Genomic DNA, 21,466 nt, shown 5'->3' with positions numbered 1-21,466 from the left:
TAGTTTGTACATATAGTATCTCTTAAACCGAAACTGATCAACGAACGAATGTAACTCAAAGTCATAACTGAGCCGATTTTCTTTAACCATTAATACATCACCACCACCGTTGCACTTACAAAGTCTTGTGGAACAAAGGGAAAAACTGATCTGATACCAATTTCAGTGCAATCAAGCCAAACCAAACATACCAAATTCCATTAAGAACTGGATTTTTTTTCTTAAGATTCATTTTGTCTAACCCTTTCTAACAACAATCTGTCATTATCAACGAGCCAATATTGATTTACATATGTGGTACATAAGAAATGTCACTACTCGCGGCGCTTAACATTTTGGTAAGATGGATAATTTCAAAGACGTTTTTTTGTTTGGAAGTGGCTATAATATGATTATCTAAGCTACTACAAAACAAGTTAATAAAGTATTGGTAGAAATTTCAAAGAAGTTTTTTTTTGTTTGGAAGTGCTCTCTTACGAGATATGTAGAGGTGCTACATAAAACAGGTTAAGAAAGTAAGGGTTATACATTAAAGAAACTTTCAACGATAGGAGAAATCTTCTTTTATTGTTGTTGTTATAAACGATAAGAAGGTCCAGTTCATAAAAAGACAGTACACAACTAAAAGATATAGGAGTCACATAGTAGGATGTTGTTGTTTAGCTGAAAGTTTGGTCCCCACGAAGAAACTTAGAGGGGCACTGCCTTTGTAACTTATAAGTTATATCACATTCAAGTATTCAACCTTCGTTTTGCCGCTTCTTCTGTTACAGACAGTTACTGGATAGTGGATAAAATGTATGTTACTTACGAAACGCATATATATTTGAAGAACCTAGGAATATTTACAAAAGAACATTTTCAAAAATATCATACTTCAAGCGTTCAAAACTATTATGGGAAAACTTAATTAAAAAGGCTTCTTAAGTTCAGAAGTTTTTTTTTATATTAAAACAAAACTGTTTAAGGAAGTATAACAATCACTGTGTCGTTAAGAGAGGTATCAAATCTTTTATATGATCATAATTCACGAATCTGCTGTATCTCCAAAAATGTACCCATACAAACCCATTAATTAATTAATAAAAAATTGAAATTATACCAATGAATCGCATGCAATGTGGACATTCTTAGACAAAACTTACAAGTTGATTAATGTATTGAATACAAACACACACCCTAGATGCTGTTCCCACTTGGCTATTGCGACTGATTGAATGAACCATAAGATCTACTACATTACAAACTACGGCCAAGAGAAATGAAAGAGAGATAGAGATAGAGATAGAGATATGTTTTTCTTACATGTCTATGTTATGTCTGAATACAAACAGAAAAACTGAAACTCAACAAACAAAAAAGCTGTGAATCGTGTCTTATTTGGAGCAAGTCAATAGACAGATTTACAAAGATTGAAACGGCAATTGGACCCACCAAATTAAATTGTAATTTTGGAGTTTTGTAATAATTGTAATTCATATTAGAAGAAGGGTGTCTCATGGCTGGCTTTGTGGGCTGAAAACTGAAATGACATGTTAATGGTCCTCTCCTCTCTTTTAATAAGTCTTTTCATACATCTTTGAACAATACGAGTAATTCCAAAACGTGAGGGACCGTCGTCCGGGACAAAATTCAAATTTTTTAGGATTATCCAGCTCACCCAAAATATTTTCATCCAAAAATAATTAGAAATATTTGTCATTTATAAGATAATTAACTAACATACAATTTTTGATATTTCTAAATATTTCAAATTTGTAACTACTAATTTATTAATAGAATCATATATCTATATTGAATTATGTTCTATTTTTAATCGTTAGACTTCAAGAAAAAATAAATTATTAATTTATAATATATATAGTTTATAACTTTATATTGTAGTTATAAATAAAAAGAAAATAACAGGAGAGGGTGAAAAAGCTCATGTAAAATTATGTAATTAAAATGGTAAAATTGTGAGTACGATGAGGTGAATCTAAGAAAATTTGTTGTACAAATTATGGTACTTTCTTCGTCCACTATAATGATTTAAAATAAAATATATATTCACATAAATAAGTTAACATTTGTTTTTTTTTTGGTAAGATGTTAAGATTATCATTTTCTGAAAGGTTACACTGTTGTTTTTAAACAATTTATTACAACAAGGAAACAAAAACAACCAACAACAACTCAAAGTAAAAAAAACCTTAAGAAAGTCTTATACAAGAAAGATAAAAAGAAGCAGAGAAGAGGAGAAAGAAGAACTTACCGGGTAAGAGAGGAGACGGTCACACATCATACGGTCGAGAGAGGCAAGGATGACTGATGAAGGTGAGGAGACAGTTGTGAACACACGAGCATTACGCTCTTTCCACAGCAGGTAGATGGCTGACTGAAAGTAGAGCTTGATGACTGGAGTAGCATGTGCATCTGCGTTGATGCGAGTTTGAATGATCCAGGCTGCAACAGAGTGTAGATCAGCCGGAGGAGAAATCCAAACTTCAGCAGCAAAAGGCTCTCATATCAAGCGAGAGAAAGATCACTCAAAGAAGAGATGATGGTGAGTCTCTATTTCCAGATTACAAAGGACGCACGTTCTTGAGACATTTAACCCCCAACGCCTCAAGCGATCCTTGGTTGACAGTCTTCCCCGCAAAGCCAGCCATGATATAAACGCATTACGTGGAATATGTTCCTTGAACCAAATAGTCTTGTGCCAGTATTTGTTGTTTATAGTGTTTATATTCTTCTCTGACATTAGTATCTATATTTTTTAGTAAACTGATCCAAAGAGATTAGTTTGTGGAGCTAACCAAACGAGGATTATAGTGTTTACTTTGGAAAAAGTAATAGGTTGAATGATAGATGGCTTTTTCACATGGAAATCTGCACATATATTAAAATTGTAAGATTTGAATCATAGAGAAAATATAGTGTATATGACTGAAGTTGGGCCATTCCGAAACTAAAGATGGATAAAATTCTTCTTTGTCAAAATGCACAGATGTGAATCTTATATGAATAGAGTTCTCCATTGCTTATAGCAGTGTAATAAACTCCGTGTGTAAAGGATAAAAAATGTTATATAAGTGAAAACAAAAATTATGATTTTTTTCTTGTGCCTATAGGCTCTTCGCAATTTGAAGAAGAAAGAACATATTGTGTGAAAATCTTTGGCTCGGTCAAATTTTATCCAGTTGTTTATAAAACTGTTGTTATCTGATTCATGTAATTTTTCAGTGTTGATTTAAAAGTCCAAAAAACCCATCTATACTGACTTTTTAATATTTTTTTCTGTGATTTGAATTTAAAAAGAGATAAAACTTTCGATAAGTTATGTAAACTCAGAACAAGTATTTAGCTTTAGAAAGCATTTACATGTTTCAAACTTATAATATATACATATATAATGTTTAAAATTATGCATATAAAACATGTGTAAAATGTGCATGAATATGTTTCTCTTCTTTAATGTGTTAATCGTACTATATATAATATTATTTTAAAATTTCAAAAAGTTTATGTCACATACAAAAAACTATCAATAAAAAATATAATTCTCCATCTACAACAAGAAAAATGAAAAATTATAAACATATAATTTAAAATAATAAAAACTAACATTGGAAAAACAAGAAGTTAATGTAAAAGAAAGAAACCGACAAATAATATTATAAATAAAATAAATTTATAAGACACAATCCGCGCGAAGCGCGGAAAAAATCTTTAGTTTAGATAAAACCCCTAATGACATCTCCCCTTAATTTATCCTATGATATTTTCATGAGGACCCTTCCATAATGTCTTCACTTCTTTTTATTTCATTACTATAGGTACAGATAGACTAGTAAGTAAGCTTAACCCTTTTTTTCTTAAACATGCAAAACGAGATCAGGTTGAAGTAATATATAATCACTCAAGAAGATGATGACACCATTCAAGCAGATGATGACACCATTCATCCTCTCAACAAGTAAATAGAAGATATATGGACCCTAGGTAGATTATGCGACTTCCATTAAGCCTCGGGCGATCGATCTGCACATGTCCCAGTTCTATAATAGTTTCTTAGAACATGTTTATTGCAGGTCTCTTAGGTTGGGTCTTTTAGCGTGATATAAGATACAATTACTTAGTTTTTAACTAAAAAAACTAAGAGACATTTCTTATATCTTTTGTTTAAAAGACGTCTCTTTGTTTTTTTTTAGTTAAAAGCTAAGAAAATATATATCTTATATTACGATAAGGAACTCAACCGATACGTACGATAAATATGCTCTTACCTACGTGGGGTTTGAATTTTTTTTAAAGAGATCACACTTTGGACCAATCGAAATTGAGTGATTTAACTAAATTTGGGTTTCAGCTTTTGACCCATAAAAGAAACAAAGCCCGATTAGCTAGTCAAGGGACTCACTTTGGCCCTGTTCGCTTCTGTAAGTTTAAGGGGTATTATAGCAAATTTACTTCTCTGCTACCAGTAGGCTTAGCCTATCACTAACGGCCTTTTTGGTAGGTGTTTGAACTCTACTAAAACGATGATGAGAGCAAGTAAGTAATGAAAATGCTTATTTGAGAAGGTTTTCTACCAAAAAAAAAATCTCAATGTGATTAATGAAAATGCTGCTAAAACGGTACGTAAGTAATCAAAATGCTACTAAAAAACTTAAAAACTTTATTTGCGATCTCGAATTTAATTTTTTTTTTAAATAATGCATAAGTGATAAAAAAAGATTTTAAAACATTTAATCTCACTTAGTAATAAAACTCTTCAACTAAAAGTAGATCCTAAAAACTCTCTCAACTAAAATTTTGATGAAAAAAACCATCAACTTTAATTCCATTATTAAATCCCTATTATCAAATATCGAATAATTGAACATTTCTAAGTTATATTAAGATTTAAGTAGTGTTTAAGATAATTAGTTTAGAAATTCAATCTTCATGTTTAGAGTAGGAAATTGGCTTTTTTCTCATGTTTACACGATTTTCGGTATTCAGTCATATTTTTATCTTGCTTCTGGGAAAATAATGCATGATTATTCTTCTTCTCTATGATTTCTGAATCTTTATAAATCAATTATAAGATTGATAAATGTACAGTGATTTATATTCTATTTTTCTAAAAGTGATTTATATTTTAGTTTTAAAGATGTATAAATCGATTATAAGAGTTTCAAATAATGCTTAAGTGATAATTATGTTTTTTAAAAATTAATATTTTTTAATAAAAAAACTCTCAATTAAAGATGGATCATAAAACAAAACGTCAACTAAAATTTCGACGAACAAAATCCTTAACTTTAGTTTTGTTAACATCAATTACTCAGTATTTTAAATAGAAGATAACAAACGTTAAATGAATTAAAGTTGAGGATTTCTTTCGTCGTGTTCTTAGTTGAGAATTGAGAAGTTGTTTTATGATCTATCTTTAGTTGAGAATTTTATTACTAAAAATCCCCGGAAAACTTATAAATTTCTCAATTATTTGAAATACTTACAGAATACGGTACAATATTGTTTTAAAATGTGGAAACTCATGCAAGATTTTTGGTGGGATCGTTATATAGCATTAAATAGTTAATGTCCATTTAGAAACATCTGATATGTTTGAAACATCATAATCATTACACAAAAATGACATGCGCAAATAAAATGTTGTTCAAATGTTTTTTAGTAAAAATATCTTAAACGTTAATTATTGTCTATTTATCTGTTTATTGAATTAATTGTATATAATTATTTGTACGGTTACTTTTGAAAAATAATAATGCATCGGCCCATCAAATGCATCGATCAATTCACATGAGTCACTATCTCGCCCACACGCCTCGATCTAAGATTTTGCCACAAGTATCACACGTTCATGGTTCCGTTTTTTGGTCGTCATGTCTCACGGACCATGGTTCTATCTTCTTCTTCTATGATTAATCATGTTGTTTAATCCTTTTTATTTTACTGCTATCACACACTATAAGTCTATAAATGATGCGATGTTCAACACTAGTGGACCTTTCGTTACTGTCTCGTCGATGACGTATTTTTCCCTTTTCTCTTCATGGATAATATTTTAACGTTGGGAAACAAACTTTTTTACGTCAATTTAAGTGATGAACAATAGTAAGAAAAAGGGTAAGTCTTAGCTGCCCCAACATTATTTCAAATAAATTATAAATGCTTATTTTTTTTTATCTCTTTTCGTTTTCTTATAGAGGTTTTGCTGCTTTAGTCATTCAATTATTTACTCTCCTGTTTTCTATTTTACATTTTAGTGATTTATTGCTTTAAGCCTTAAATATATGTTTTAGGGGCAAACACAATAAAACCAATGTTTCTCAAAAATAATATACTCTGTTTCAGGTAGATTACCGCATCCACGAAGACTTAATGATATTTTACGTTACATAATTAAACTAATTATAAACAAAAATACTAGGAGTATAAATAAATAATGTTATATGTACGTGTTACAGGTATGTTCAAAACCTTGATATTTTGATCATATAGTGGGAGTAAGATAATGATGACTTGGTGTTTCTATGCAATTATTTTTGAAACAAAATTAACAAATAGAAGACAGGAATATGAATGAACACGATAATCAAATTAACGTGCGTGATTTATATGAAAGTTGAACGATTGGCTGATAATATCATAATTCCAAAAATTAAACTTTCATAGAAAATGGTCTAGCTATTTTTGTTTTTTTACAATAATAACTAAACTATGATGTTTAGGGCATTACTGGTTCAAACGCAGCGGTTGCGGAAGTTTACCGATGCGGGTGAACTGATTCTACGGTTAAAAATTAATGCGTTTCCATGATATTTATGATTGGTTAACTACCAAATGCAGCAGCAATTAAATAATAAATTAACAATATTTATATTTTATCTAATAATAAAATATCAAAAATCATAATACTATAATAAATATAAAAATTATATTAGAAAGCTATATAAATTTTTAAAAATTATAGAAAATATTTTCATTTTAAAATTTTATAATATTAATTAAAATATAATAGATATATTTTAGTATTTTTATAATTCTAATTTAAATTTTTTTATTGAATATTTTTATTTTTGTGTTTATATTGTTTTAAAAAACAATTTACCATCCCGCAACCGCAGACGCTAGTTATAACCAGCTTTTGAATTTATGATGTTTAAAACGGTTCGAAGAATTTTACAACGGTTTAAGTGATTATTGTAAAATACCTACAACCGCTATCAACAGCAAAAACTGTGTTCGCGGGTGGTAACGTGAAAACTAGTAAAAAAAGACTGATGACAAGGAGAAAACCAATAAACAAGAGGCAAATAAGTATTGTTTTCTTGATTGAGGGGTAAGACAAATCAATAACTGATTACTGAGAAAAACGAGGAGCTTTTATTCCATTTACAGAATGTGCATTTGTAAATCACAAAGCTATAGAAGTATAGCAAATTAACTCAAAGCACTTCAATGGTAAGCAAACTCTTTAAAGATTCTCAATAATATAATACCAATATTTGTAAAACAGTTTTTTATATCATTTTTAATGTTGATCAATCATGAAGAGATATTTTTATAATTCTAGTAAATCTCTTCAAAATTCTGAAATGAAAAAAAAAACGATTTTGATATATACAACGGCTAACAATTGTCATTCAAATGTGAATAACCAAAATGCCCTCATTTACGAAATACATAAGATACAAATTGAGGTAAGAAAATAAATATAGTTTGACAATAAAATTTTTAAAAAGGATGGAAGAAAATAAAAGAATATAAAAACAGAAGCAACTAACTAGTTGTGGAGGCGATCTGGGGAGCTAGGGATCTGTCTGTATGAATCTTCAAAGCGACTGTTGCTATTGTTTAGACCCTTGAAGTACCTTTGGAAGAGACGTTGAACATTATCCTTCTTGTTCTTGGAGGCGAGGGTGTTTACGTCTTTTCCAACCTGATTGTCTTCTGCCAGTTCCCGGACTTGTCCTTCCCGGAAAAGCCAGATCTGGAACAGAGAGATAAGTAAGAGCGCGACGGAGAAAGTCAGCAGAATATCTCGACAACCCATACAGTAAAGAGATGGTGATGGAGAAGAGATAGAGAAATAGGTTTGGATGAGTAAAAAGGAACGTGAGAGATTTGTTTGTGATAAGACAAGAAGGTCAGAGAGTGTTATATTCATAAAACTTCATCTTTCTCTCTCTTTCCGTGTGAGTTTTAATGTGGTGGAGCTGGAGCAGCCGGAGGGAAAGTGACGGGCATGCTCTGTCATTGACTCATTTGTCATTTTGAGTGAGTCCCTGTCTCTGTCGTTATCCATGTCTCTATTTTGTTCTTCATTTTTGTTCATATATATTACTACAATGAAATAGCTGTTATATGTATTTGTATATATTCAACGAAATACTTATATACGGTGTTTTTATTAAAAGTTTATACGGGAAATTATAAATAAGAACCTTTTTAATAGGCAGGCAGTACGTATGTTTTAACTTTTCTCAGTTATACTATGGTTTAGATTTACTGATTTGGGTTTCTTGTCGCATGCATGTTACTTTGATATATATTCTGTTTATTCCTCGTTAGTTAAGAATATGGTCCAAATTATAATGGTATGAGTCGTTGATAAAATAATGGAGTGGTCCAACGACAAATGTATGCAAAGAAAATATCATAATAGATGTTCAAAAAAAAAAATATCATAATCATGAGTTGCATTCCCAAGATAGGTGCAGTATCTGTAGCGTTGAGAATTAAATTGATGCAATTAATTAGGCACAAAAATTGATATTTCTAGCTACTCGAGGGAGATGTAAAGAAGAACGTGTACAATAAAAGAGGAACATAAACAACGAAAACAAGAAGCTAAAACCTAAGTTTCAGTGTGTCGGTGTGGTCAAAACTGACGACGAGATATTGCTGGAGAAGAAGGAGAAATGTTGATTATAATCACGCAAAACGTATTCTAGAATGTAAATTACTTATCTACAGCATAAAGGTTGCCTTATCTATATTCTCTATGACAGTATTGTAGTTGTAGAAAAGGTTGAAATATAAAACTAGTTATATGGTTGTAACATTAAATTGTAGTTAAATATTTCTTAACAAACAGGATTTCTCTGGTCGAGGTGTCAATTGACCACATGGGTATGTCTGAAAAAATATAAAAAACAAGAAATGTAAAATATATTATCAATTTCAGATGATTGTCTATAACTATTTATGCTAATAGCAATAACTCTATTTAGTAATCACATGTCTTTGCAGGTCCATGGAGCTCCACAACTAACTTATGTTTTCAGTGTCATGGGTGGCCGTCTTCTAGATTAAAACCACATTTTCTCACACTTTTAGTAATCTTTGAATCCGATTAATGTCGTTAAAAGGTACAAAGTCTTTAAGAAAAAAAAAAGGATAAACAAATAGTAGAAAATATACAACTATAAAGAAACAATCTTAACATAAGGTCTTATCAGTCAAATCGAGAGAGCTAAATGCAAAGGAAGGATAATTGGTCTAAAAATTGCATGAGCAATCCTTACGATATCTCATTTCTTATTCGCAGATGATAATCTATTTTTCTTTAGAGCTGATATATCATGCAATGTACATAACTGATGAAAATCATAAATAACTATGGTAAAACCTCTTGGACAACAACTTAATATCTCAAAATCATCCATCCTCTTCGGCAACAACTCTTCGGCAACAAAGCCTCAAGACATAAAGATAGACATCAAACAAGCTCTAGAAATTACAAAAGAAAGCAGCACGAGAATATATTCAGACTTACCGGAAAAAATGTGGGTCAACAAAACAGACCTTCGCCTACAAACAAGATCGACTCAACTCTAGAATAAACTCTTGGTCTGCGAAACTTTTGTTGAAAGGTGGAAAGAGGTGTTACTAAGATCAGTTGTTCAGGCCTTACCGACCTCCTCATATCTAGTTTCATACTGCCTCAAGACGTTATAAAAAAATTCCTAATCTCAATCGCGAAGTTCTGGTGGAGCTTAAAGCAAATAGCCGTGGACTACATTGGATTACTAAGAGCAAAATCTGTGTCCTACGAGATAAAGGCGGATTTGATTTCCGAGATCTTAAAAGTTTTAATATCGCACTACTTGCGAAGCAGTAGTGGAGTATTCTCTACCATCCATCTTCACTCCTAGCTCGAGTGTTGAAAAGCTTTTACTTTCGCGCCTCTGACCCTATAGCGGTTGGCAAAGCAAACTCCCCATCCTATGTTAGGAGAAGCCGCATGGCAGTCAAGCCACTACTACAGGCTGGTTTGAGAAAGGTGATTGGCTCAAGTGAAGATGCGAAGGTCTGGTCAGGCCCATGGATACCAACTTTACCAGCCAATCAAGAATTGAGAGTCGCATATCTCCTCTCGCCACAACCCAAGACTTGGAACATGATCACTCTGCGCAATTATTTCATGGCCGAGGATATCTCTCTCAACTGTAGCATTAAAACAAGATTTTGTCGTGTGAAAGAAGACTGCTGCTGGTGTCACACCAACTGGGGTATTTACTCATTAAAAACAGACTATAATCTAGCCATGGAGCTTAAACAAGGGACATAAATGGCAGCGGTGGCATAACCTAGCACGACGATGCTCAAAGAAAAGGTCTGAAAAATTGAAAATTCGAGCAAGATAAAACATTTTATGTGGTAGGCCTTATCAAACTGCATTCATGTATGCGATCGCCTAGCTGATCGGTATTGCAGTCGAGACCGCTCTTATCCTAGGTGTAGAGCATATAATGAATCAATCAATCGCATGTTGTTTGAGTGTCCCCAGACACTCCAAACATGGGCCCTAGCAGACGTCCCTTTTATTTCAGGAATATTCATGTGCACCTCGGTCTACAGTAACCTAGATCACCTCTTATGGTGAATCAGAGAGCAAGGCGTCTCTGACCTTATAACCTCCAAAGTACGTTGTATTCTTTGGTATCTATGGAAAACACGTAATAAAAAGGTTTTTAATGGTAAAGATGTCACCTCTTTTGACCCACTCCAACTCGCCTCAAGTGAGGCTGATAACTAGAAACTTGCTCATGTCATAGTGAAACCGCATGAAGAGGAAGAATATATATCAACATCACACTGCTTCGATGATTGTAACATAGCACACTGCAAGATCAATGCCTCACCGCAGAATTTCTTACCCTTATGCGGACTATGAACTCCACCATTCTCCTCGGTCACTATACCATTCTCCTCGATCGCGAAGTTCTGGTGGAGCTTAATGCAAAATAGCCGTGGAGCTTAAAAATGTTCAATGCCTCATGGCATAAAAATGTATGCGGACTATGAACTCCACCATTCTCCTCGGTCACTATACCATGTCCTTTGAATCTGACTGCCTGTAGCTCGTTACCTTCCTCAACAACGAAGAAGATGAAGAATGGCCAGCTTTAATGCTGAATCAGAGTTTTTCAAAATCGTTTTAAGTTCTTATTTTGCTCCATTAGTTTTACTCCCCGTATTTTAAACTTTAGAGCGGACTCTCTTGCGAAAGAAGTCCGATCTTGTAATATTGTATTCTCTCATGTTTCAAACGAGTTGGTCTCAAAAGCCGACTCTTTAGAATTGATATGATAAAAATAAAGAGTTTTCATCGTAAAAAAAACTATAAAAAACATCCGTAAAAATATAAATAATACTGGTTTTTATATCATTAAATTTTGTTTTATTTTGTGATTAATAATCTACCAGTCAAACTATGTATTAAATGGGGTAGTAATTCAAACTTTGGTTGTTGAGATATTTGTTTCATATCACTCTATAGTCTTATCAAACGAATAGGATGATAATATATTTTTTTTGTTTAATAGGATGAATAATATTTGAAGCATGCTAATCAAGAAAAGCAAAAAGATTTGATAAGCGAAAAAGTAGAAAATTACAAAAACGAAATTTGTTTCTTCTCAACTTCACTTGCCATTTTCTTCTTGTTATCGTCTCAATTTCTTTTTGCCTTTTCTTACTCTTCACGTCTACCCTCTGACCCCAACATTATTCTATTTTAACTCTTTGCTTCCAATAATATTAATTTTATACCAGTTTAGGGATTTTTCTACGTGAGAAAATTACACGAGAAAATTATACAGACATGCACATTTTAAGAAGTCAATTCAATAAAAAAGGCATATGTTGCTTTTGGTACATTTTTTCGTTTGAAATGTAAAATTTACCTCTTAACTCTTTCTCTTTCACCAGCCATAAAATAATCCGTAATCCTTTCTTTTCCACTCTTCTAGCTCTGTTCTTTTCTTTTCCAATTTCTCTTTTCACCACCAACAGATTGATATTAAACTTCGAGGGGCAATTTAGATGACGATAGTAGTGGCTGCGGCAGTGGAGGCCGGGGTGGAGTTGGATACCGCAGTGGAGGGGTGATGGTTATGCAGAAGTGGGTGGTGGAAGACGTGAGGGTGGATACAATGGTGGTGGAGGTGGCGGCTACTCGAAAGGTGGAGGTAGTAGTGGATACGGTTGGGGTGGGATACGGATATGGAGAAGGTGTATGAGTGTGTGCTAAATATCCACTTGTGTCTCAAATTTGTAAGGATAAAACTGTTAAAAAACTACATCGAAAGTTACAGTTGTGCTCTTCCAACAAAATGTATCTATGAAAGTAAAACAAAAGACAAATCCCTTATATACTAAAGCGCAAGTTGCCTGGCGAATCAAAAAATGCCAAATGGAAAAGAATTAAAAACCAAATAAAATCAATTGACATGTGGAAAATATTTTAAAAACAATAACAGTTTAAAAAAAATGTAAATACAAAAAAAATTTAACGGATAAAACATGTTTAGTCTATTAACTGATTTCCTTTTATTTTTTTATATATAAATAAAAGTTTCCAATATATTCACAAGACAACCATGATCCCACTACTTAGAAACCACTAATCTTTTTTTAGATAATTGTCATATATTAGTTCCATCTCTACTTGCAATCAGAAATAGTAAATTATTAAATTTCTTGCAATGACTCCATTGATCTCTCTACAGTTTCAACTTCTAACGACGAAATCATTTGCAGTTCAAGATCCAAATCCAAATTGTTTCTGGTCCAACAGTTGCGTAATAGTCTTCAAAAGAGTTTCGTCTTTTAACGAAATGAGAAAAAGATGAACATCAATATGCTATGGATTGATATTCAAGTTGGATGATAAAGCTTCCAAGTCCATGTAAGTGAAAACTTATAAAAAAAAATACTTAAACTCTTTATACTCAAATATCTTTTTGATCAACCATTTTCTCTTCTAACCTATTTATAACTTCCGTAATTTTTTCATGTACTTCTAGACATTGGCCAAAGCTACATACTGCATGTTAAAAAGGTAAAGGTAAATAAAATATGTCAACAATGTATTTAAAATGACTAATCAATTCTCAATCTACTGGAATAGGTTTATTTGTTGTCGTGATAGTTCACGAAAATATTATTATGGTCTCAACTTAGAACACACGTACAGAGCCTCCAAGAACTTGAGAAGCACCACAAGAAGAAAAAAACGAAAAACATGGAGATACTCAGAAGGCAACAAATGTAATCAAATGAAAGATTCATGTCTACTATCTAAATCAAGACCTAACTACGGTAAAAAAATTTTACTCTTTATTTGTGTGTTTATAATTATATAGAAAATTTAGTTAAATTATTTTGTTTACTTTAAGATAAAAAATATACTTCTACGTGTATAATTTTATTTGTAGATTTTGTTAAAAACAAAAATGAATGAGCAAGTATAGCAATGCAAATGAACTTAAAGGAATATCATGGACGAAAATAAATGTATACATAAAAGCAATAGAGAAAGAATACAGTAAATATAAATGTTAATTATCTACAAAAATAAAGTTTCTGCTTTAATAAAACTTATGCAAGAATATGCTTTTCCTCAGTCTGATTTTTCATATGTAATAATATTTCTTGGGTTTAAAAAAAAAGAAATATGTTACGTTCATATTGTGTCTATACTTGACTATTGTGGGATATAAAAAGCAAAATTTATTTTTTGTTTAAAGTTTTATCAATAAATATAACCTTGAAAAGAATATTTTTTTACATTGTAAATTATAACTTTCAAAATAAATTCTTTCCATTATAGATTATAAAAGTAATGCCCGTGCTTAGCACGGGAGATAATACTAGTATGTCTTAACATGTAAGTCGCTCTTTTTTCTGATAAATGTAAGTCACTCTTTCTAAGTTCATCTATTTATCTACAAAATTTGTTTCTAAACCTTACTCCATAGGGTAATATCAGTGTCGTGCTCAGGCTAATAGATGCTAAAGGCGTTTTCTAGATGGATTTTATACGTTCATGGATTTCTCAGATTTAAAATGATTTTTTTAGAACTTTTGCATGAGGTTCTTCCCAAAAACAAAATGGTCTCCACACTTACATACACTTATATAATATATATATATACAAGTATAAATGTTTAGAACTCCAATGGATAGAACTCCCCATTGGAGGTGCTCTTATAAAACACGGCCCTTGTAAAAAAATGAAAACAATTAAAATAGATACGCTCTTGCTTGAACCTATTACATATAACTTAATAAATAGTAATTTGATTGATACACTATGCTGTAAATTTTGTTCAATTCTTTTTTTTTGGCGAACAGAAAAGAAGATTTGAAATACTTCACAAGTTTTATCAATTTTGTATGGATTCGTGAACCATGTGAATGCAAAGGCCACCAGAAATCTACAATGAACGTTATCTACTCAAAGGTTTTTCACCTGTGTCATTGGAATAGACAAAGTCACAAACTTTACCAAGAGAGTTTGCACTAGATCATCATTATATCCATGGTTTTTCAATGGATTTCTCAAACTAAAAATAAAAATAAAATAATAAATAGTAGAAAAAAATAGAACTATCAATCATATTAAAGTTTTTAAATCTTTTTTTTTTGAAAAACTATGAGCACACTTTTCAGCTAATAACAAATTGATAAAAAAAAAAAATACATGCCACTATTAAAATGATCCAACACTTTTTAACTATTAGAATATCAGTCTTAGACATTCATTTGAGTTTCTGAGCAATAAGGCTACTCTTAGTTTCACTGCCTACAAAATGGCTTGACGGTCCAAGCCACCTATTTCTAGATTTCTTTTACCAACTCTTTCATGTTATTTCCCCCCTGTGTACTTCTGTGGTTTGTCTCTTTGCAAGTCCGGTCTAATATTTCCAGAGACCTTATCTAGGATGAAATAATTCTCCCCCTTTCATAGTTTCTTTTTTATTTTTTTATCAGATCTTTGTTTCCCGTCAAAAATTACACCAATTCTGTCAACCATGTGAAAAAGGGGAATGCCTCTTGGGGCATCTAAGTTGGCACGGCTCGGTGGTGCTTACAACTGAAAACCACGTCATTTTTAAGATGCGCGTTACTATTTTCGACAACGTGGAGTATAGGATGTTCAGTTGTATAGACCAAGTCTGAACAATCATGTCTTGTCTAGAGAGGGATTTTTCAACTCCTATAGAAACGTTGTGGTTTCATGATTTTCAAATATACTAAAGAAGCCATGGGAAGAAAGCAAAAGCTGATTCCGCTCACATTTCCATTACTTATATAAACTCTCATCATCATTAATATAGTTCAAAACACCTATCAAAAAAGGGCGACCACTAGTATGCGTGGGCTTGTGGTTAAGCGCAGAGGTTGGTCCCGTTGCATTCCTAGTTCGAGCTTCGGTAATAAGAGTAATTAAACATGTTTCTGTTTAAGGTCAAAGACCGGTTCTAGGCTGCGGAAGAGATTAAAGCGGAAGGCCTAACTTCTTCGGGAAAAGAAGAAGCAAAAGCTGCATTATCAACAGAAAATTATACCTGTTGTTTGTTGTTGTTATTGTTAGTTGTTTTGCCATATAGAGAGGTAGGCAAATGGAAAGTCTAAACCGAACAAAGATGGGGTCGAGTTAGAACGGTTTGGCTCGGTTTCTAAGAACCAAACCCAGGATTCATCTTTAGCAAATAGATATTATTAATTTATTATTTGTTTGGTCCACTTCGGCCATAGGTAAGATAATTTTGAGTTGTTGGGTTTGCAGCCGGTTCACTAGGGTAACATATCTATATTATTAAAACTGAAGTACACTTTAGTAATGTTTGGAAACATGAATAGTACTATAACTGAAAATTGTTTGGAAACGAAGATAGCAGTACTACATTAATTGTATTTCCATATTTCACTCATATTAATTATATTGTCTTAACAATATTTCACATCATTAATTATATTACCATAATAATAATAGTGTAGATTTTATTTAGTAGTTAATCAATATTAGTTTTGTGTCAATTATAAAATCAAAAAAGTAAAATAACTGAGTTTTGCATAAGGTTAAATGTTTGTTTTAATTTGTTTTACTATAACATTTTTTTTTCAATCAGTGGAAAATTACGTAGCCAAAAACATAATTCAAAAACATGTTTAGTGAATAAAATCATAACTTAAATCAAAATAATAAAAATGAATTACATTCATTGTCACTTAATTTTTCACTCAATATAATTGCTTACTAAATAAAAAAAAACTCTTTCAGTTTCACTTAATTTAGCAAAACACATAAAAAATACATTTATATTAGTTTATAAAATCAGTTAGGCATGAACACTAAATATCCACTTAGGTACGAGTCGTTCCTTTCGGGTATCGTTTTATTTTGTTTTAAAATTACTCACTCCTTGAATATTATAAATTTATGTGTAGGTTTTGAGTTGAATCCTTTTGAGTCTGGATGAGTTTGGTTCTGATGTATATGACCCTAAAATATCTAAATAACCAATGTATTTGAAACGGGTTTGGATATTTGTACCAAAAATAACCATATTATCTGATTCGATCCGGATCTTTTGAATACAATTAGTTATATTACGACATATCTAAAATATAAAACACTAATTATGAAAAACAAATATTAATGTATAAAAATATAAGTATAGTTTTATTTTAGTAATTTCATTAATTATTTTACTTTAACAATATATCACATCATTAATTATATTTACCGTAAAAGTAATAATGTAGATTTTTATTTATTAGTTAATCAATATTAACTTTGTGCAATTATAAAAAAATATAAATGTAAGATAACCGAGTTTTGCATATGGTTAATAGTTTGGTTTAATATGTTTTACTAAAACTTTCTTTTGTCTTAGTTCCAATTGGTGAAAACTTACATAGCAAAACACATAATTCAAAGGCATAGTTTATATGAACAAGATAATAATTTAAATCAAAATAATTAAAAAGTATTACATTTATTGTCACTTAATGTTTCACTTCATATAACTATTTTATTAAATAAAAAATTCTTTCTATTTTTCTTATTTTTGCCAAATATATAGAAAGAGTTTCCTTTTTAATCTATTTGCAAAATCAGTTAAGTAAGGACATTCGGATACTCATTGAGGTACAAGTTGTTTCTTTCGGGATTAATTTTTTTGGATTTTTAAATTAGGCGCCACTTGGATATTATAAATTTATGTATGATGCTTGAGTTGGATCCTCTCGGGTCTGAATGATTTTGATTTTGATGTGTAGAAATATAAAAATATTTAATTAACCAATGTATCTGAAAAGAGTGTATATTTGTACTAAAAATAATCTTATTACCCGACTCAATCCAAATATTTTGAATACAATTAGTTATACGACGACACATCTTAAATATATAACACTAATGATAAAATAACGAATAATTTATAAAACCGTAAAAATTAACACCCGCACGGGCGTGCGGGTCAATCTCTAGTTTATGTTTATAAACATAGATCCAAAACCATTAACAAACTTAATTCGGTTTACTGAGTTCTAAATTCTTAACCGGAAACCCAAAACTTAAACCAAGAAAAAAAATCAAACTCCAAACCAGCTTGAATTTTCTTTATAAGAAAATCCTCAAGATAAGAATATATGTATAGAAAAACTCATGATTTAAACTTAAAACCATACCAAATCAAACAAATTATAAATTTTGATTACGATATATGGTCCATACTAAAACCGAAAAATCGAACCGATTGAAAAACCTCGAATCACCAGACTTCAATCTTGTCTTGTGTTATTATCTAAAGGTGGAAGCTGAGTCGAAGTGTTCAAATTCCAAAGATCATCATCCCACACAACATCTTCGAACAAAACTCCATAGTTTTTCTCAACAAACTCCACATCCCAACATGAAGGCAACACGGTGCTCCATGTCATCAGCTCGTCGACCACAACGTCTCCTTCCTTGAGCCACATACCCCACAACCCCTCCTCCTCTTCCACAGCCGCAGCTGCAGCCACCGTCGCTGCTGCAGCCAATGCATCAACTTGCTCCACCACCACCACCTCTATGTTCCTCTCCTCTTCCTCTAGTTTCTGTTTCTTTCTGTCCCTCTTCATGTTAATGATCAATGCATGTAAGAAACAAGGTAGAGAGAGGGTATATTTAAAGGAGGGATCAGAAGAGAAAAATGAGTTTTGAAGGGAAAGTGTATGGAGACATGGGTTTAGGACATGGAGGATGAGAGAGACTACAGTTGCTTACCACACACCATCTGTCTGTTCCTTTGGCCCTACGTGTCCTCCATCACTTTTTGCTGCAAATATCTTTGAGAATGTTCACAAGAATAATAACAATTAATTTTTTTCATTAGTTTTATTTCTCATGTGCTGAAAAAATCAAAAGGCCGCCTAGAGGAAATTGAGATCCCCGAATGTACCAATAATTATCATTTTTATATTATTTTCTTATGTTGTTTTTCATGATGTCAATGAAAAAGAAGAACAAATAAACTGGTTCGATTTATACTTTAAAAAGGTTGGAAAATGATATAAAAAATAGTGCAAATCCCACCTGGACTTGAAATAGACCAACAAAACGTTCATGAGAAAGAGACAAAATTGTATTTGGAAAGGACGAGATGAGATTGTGTGCATACGAAGGGGCAAGTCATAAGTGGACCTTTCTCTATTACACGCACACGACGACGACCATGACGATGTGAATCGCTTAATATATTCTTCCATTTTTTTCTCTCTACTTTGTTCTGTAATACAAATATGTCTTCAAATTAACACATTTATCCTAATGGCCGGTGAAGAAATAAGCCAGGCATTCCACGATAAAATAGTGCAAATTTCCTTTGCGTAAAATAACTATACAAGAAATTGATTACTTGTTTGTTGCCTCCATAATTGACTGATGTAATAGACGTATTAAAAGTTCTGAAGGCAAAGGAATAACTACTCAAACCAACCAAATTACTGGACCAGGTTTAGAGATTCACGATTTAATAAAACGTTTAGGATTTTAACATTGTAAAAAGGAAGAAGTTGACTTTCTATAGAAGGGTAAGTTTACAAATGATTCATAATAATAAATTAGCGTAGGCATTATAAGAAATCAAACCTTAATATGGTTAATTAGGACTTGGTAAAATGTACTTTCTAAAACGTTTTCTTTCATTAGTTGTATTTAATTTAGGGTTTTAGAAGAAAACGAAAGTCAAAATAAATATTAATCTATACTATTAAAACAAAATACCTAATATGATTTTACGCTTAATTTTTAGAGTTATTTACAAGACAATGTCACTCCTAAATTTATGCATATCTTAACTAATTAATATCAACCAACTAATTTAGAAAATATTTTAAAACTTAAAATTCAATTCAATTAATTAAATTTTCTCTCCTTTATTGTTTCCTTTTTAAAACGTACCACTATATTTATTATCCTAAAAATTATTTACAGCAATTTTTAAAAAACTTATTCACTATACCTTTTTATATAATATAGTTTTCCAATTCAATGTTTTTGATAACACTAAACTAAACATTATATAATTTTTTAAAACAATAATAAAAGTTATTAAGTTTAAAATGTTTGAAAATAAAAATTTAGTATGTATAATTGATATTATAAATATGTCAGAAATAGCAGAATATGTAAAAAATATCTCAATAAAAAATCTATTAATTTGTATAAAATCCTTTAACTAAACATCAAGAAAATTTTGGAGAATTTGTAAGAACAAAATTATATTTGAAGAAAAATATTGTCAAACATATTTTTATCATTAAAAACTATATACAGGGTTAAGACATTAAAAATTATTTTAAATTAATGAAGACGGGTTGAAATAAACAAATTATATTATTTTGATTCTTATATATGTATATTTATACAAACCTTTATATGAATTTAGAAAATTTATTATATACACAAATTATATATGTTAATATATGCTATATACAAATTATATACGAATCGTCAGAGATTTTTGTTCGACAACAGATCTAGGCAGGATATGAAAGCATTGCTTAAAATTTAAAACACCTTTTTTTGATAATACGCTATAAATTCATGTATATTTTATCAAAATTATCAGCAGAAAATGCTTGCGATTTGAAAGCGCGGATCAAAATCTAGTATATATTAAATTAAAAAAGATCACACCATATGCAACATACAAAATTATAAAGGTCGTAAATAAAAGCAACACCTCACGGTTAAAACAACACCTACACTCTCTTATTATCAGTAGGAATGAACACGGTCTGAGAAATCGGCCACTCTTTGACCGATATCAACGCCTTTCGCAACGCATTTTTTGCAACTCTCGAACACCGCGTCGATGGCGAGAGTTTCTTGGAAGATAACTCAATCTATATATGTTGGTACGTGGCGAAAATAAAAACAAAGAGGAAAAACGTGTTAGGTTACATTAGCACCTCACGCAATAACTAAATCTATAAGATTTATTTAGCTAAACGACATATGTGGGGTACAACTTGGAAAAGAGAATGTGGTAAAATTGCTATTAGAGGGATGAGTTTGTATAAAATGGTGTTACATCAAACATAAATAGTATGTCATATTTGGAAATGGTTTATAAACAAAATATTACATGTCATCGAGAAAAACATCAGAAATTTGGAAGAGAAGACAAAACGCAGCTTGCCATCCCAGTTGTGTCTATTTTGTATACATATTACCTAACAATCGGCAAAGTTTGAAAAAAAATCTACCATCTAGTGTATATTCCCATTTAATAATGTGGCCATCAAAACTTTTTAAAAGTATTTTGGCCTAAAGCAAATGTTTTAGTGGCCTTTATGTAAGGGCTGATGGTGGAACTACTAGTGTCATTATCTACGAAGGTAACCAAACTATTTGAGCTACAAATTTAAAGCAAGGAAAATGAAAGTTGTTTTGCTTGACTTATAAAAAGACTTCACCCTGAAAAGAACAGTAAAAAATGTTAATCAAGACTATTGTTATTATTGTTGGTTCATGTTAAACACGATAAACAATTAAAATACATATTGAGAAACATCAATTATCTCACATTTTGTCCCATGTTCCCACTATTATAATATATTTTTCTATGTATCAATGGGTAATCATGACTGAATCTATGTTATTTGGTGGGAATTTACTAGGAAA

General features: G+C 31.2%; 2 protein-coding genes across 2 annotated transcripts; both read right to left on the bottom strand.

The window, feature by feature from the left end:
• Positions 1–7,496: 7,496 nt before the first annotated feature.
• Positions 7,497–11,226, bottom strand: LOC103829156 (CLAVATA3/ESR (CLE)-related protein 43). Its single transcript, XM_033274234.1, has one exon. The coding sequence runs from the start codon at positions 8,159–8,161 to the stop codon at positions 7,778–7,780; it is 384 nt and encodes a 127-aa protein (XP_033130125.1). The 5' UTR covers positions 8,162–11,226; the 3' UTR covers positions 7,497–7,777.
• Positions 11,227–17,812: 6,586 nt separating this feature from the next.
• LOC103829154 lies at positions 17,813–21,331 on the bottom strand. The gene has a single exon (XM_033275413.1). It carries the CDS (start codon positions 18,415–18,417, stop codon positions 18,076–18,078), a length of 342 nt encoding a protein of 113 aa, XP_033131304.1. The 5' UTR covers positions 18,418–21,331; the 3' UTR covers positions 17,813–18,075.
• Between the last annotated feature and the right edge of the window lie 135 nt (positions 21,332–21,466).

This window comes from Brassica rapa, chromosome A07, assembly GCF_000309985.2.
Source record: "Brassica rapa cultivar Chiifu-401-42 chromosome A07, CAAS_Brap_v3.01, whole genome shotgun sequence".
Lineage (NCBI taxonomy): Eukaryota > Viridiplantae > Streptophyta > Magnoliopsida > Brassicales > Brassicaceae > Brassica > Brassica rapa.
This window is presented reverse-complemented; position numbering and strand designations above follow the sequence as displayed.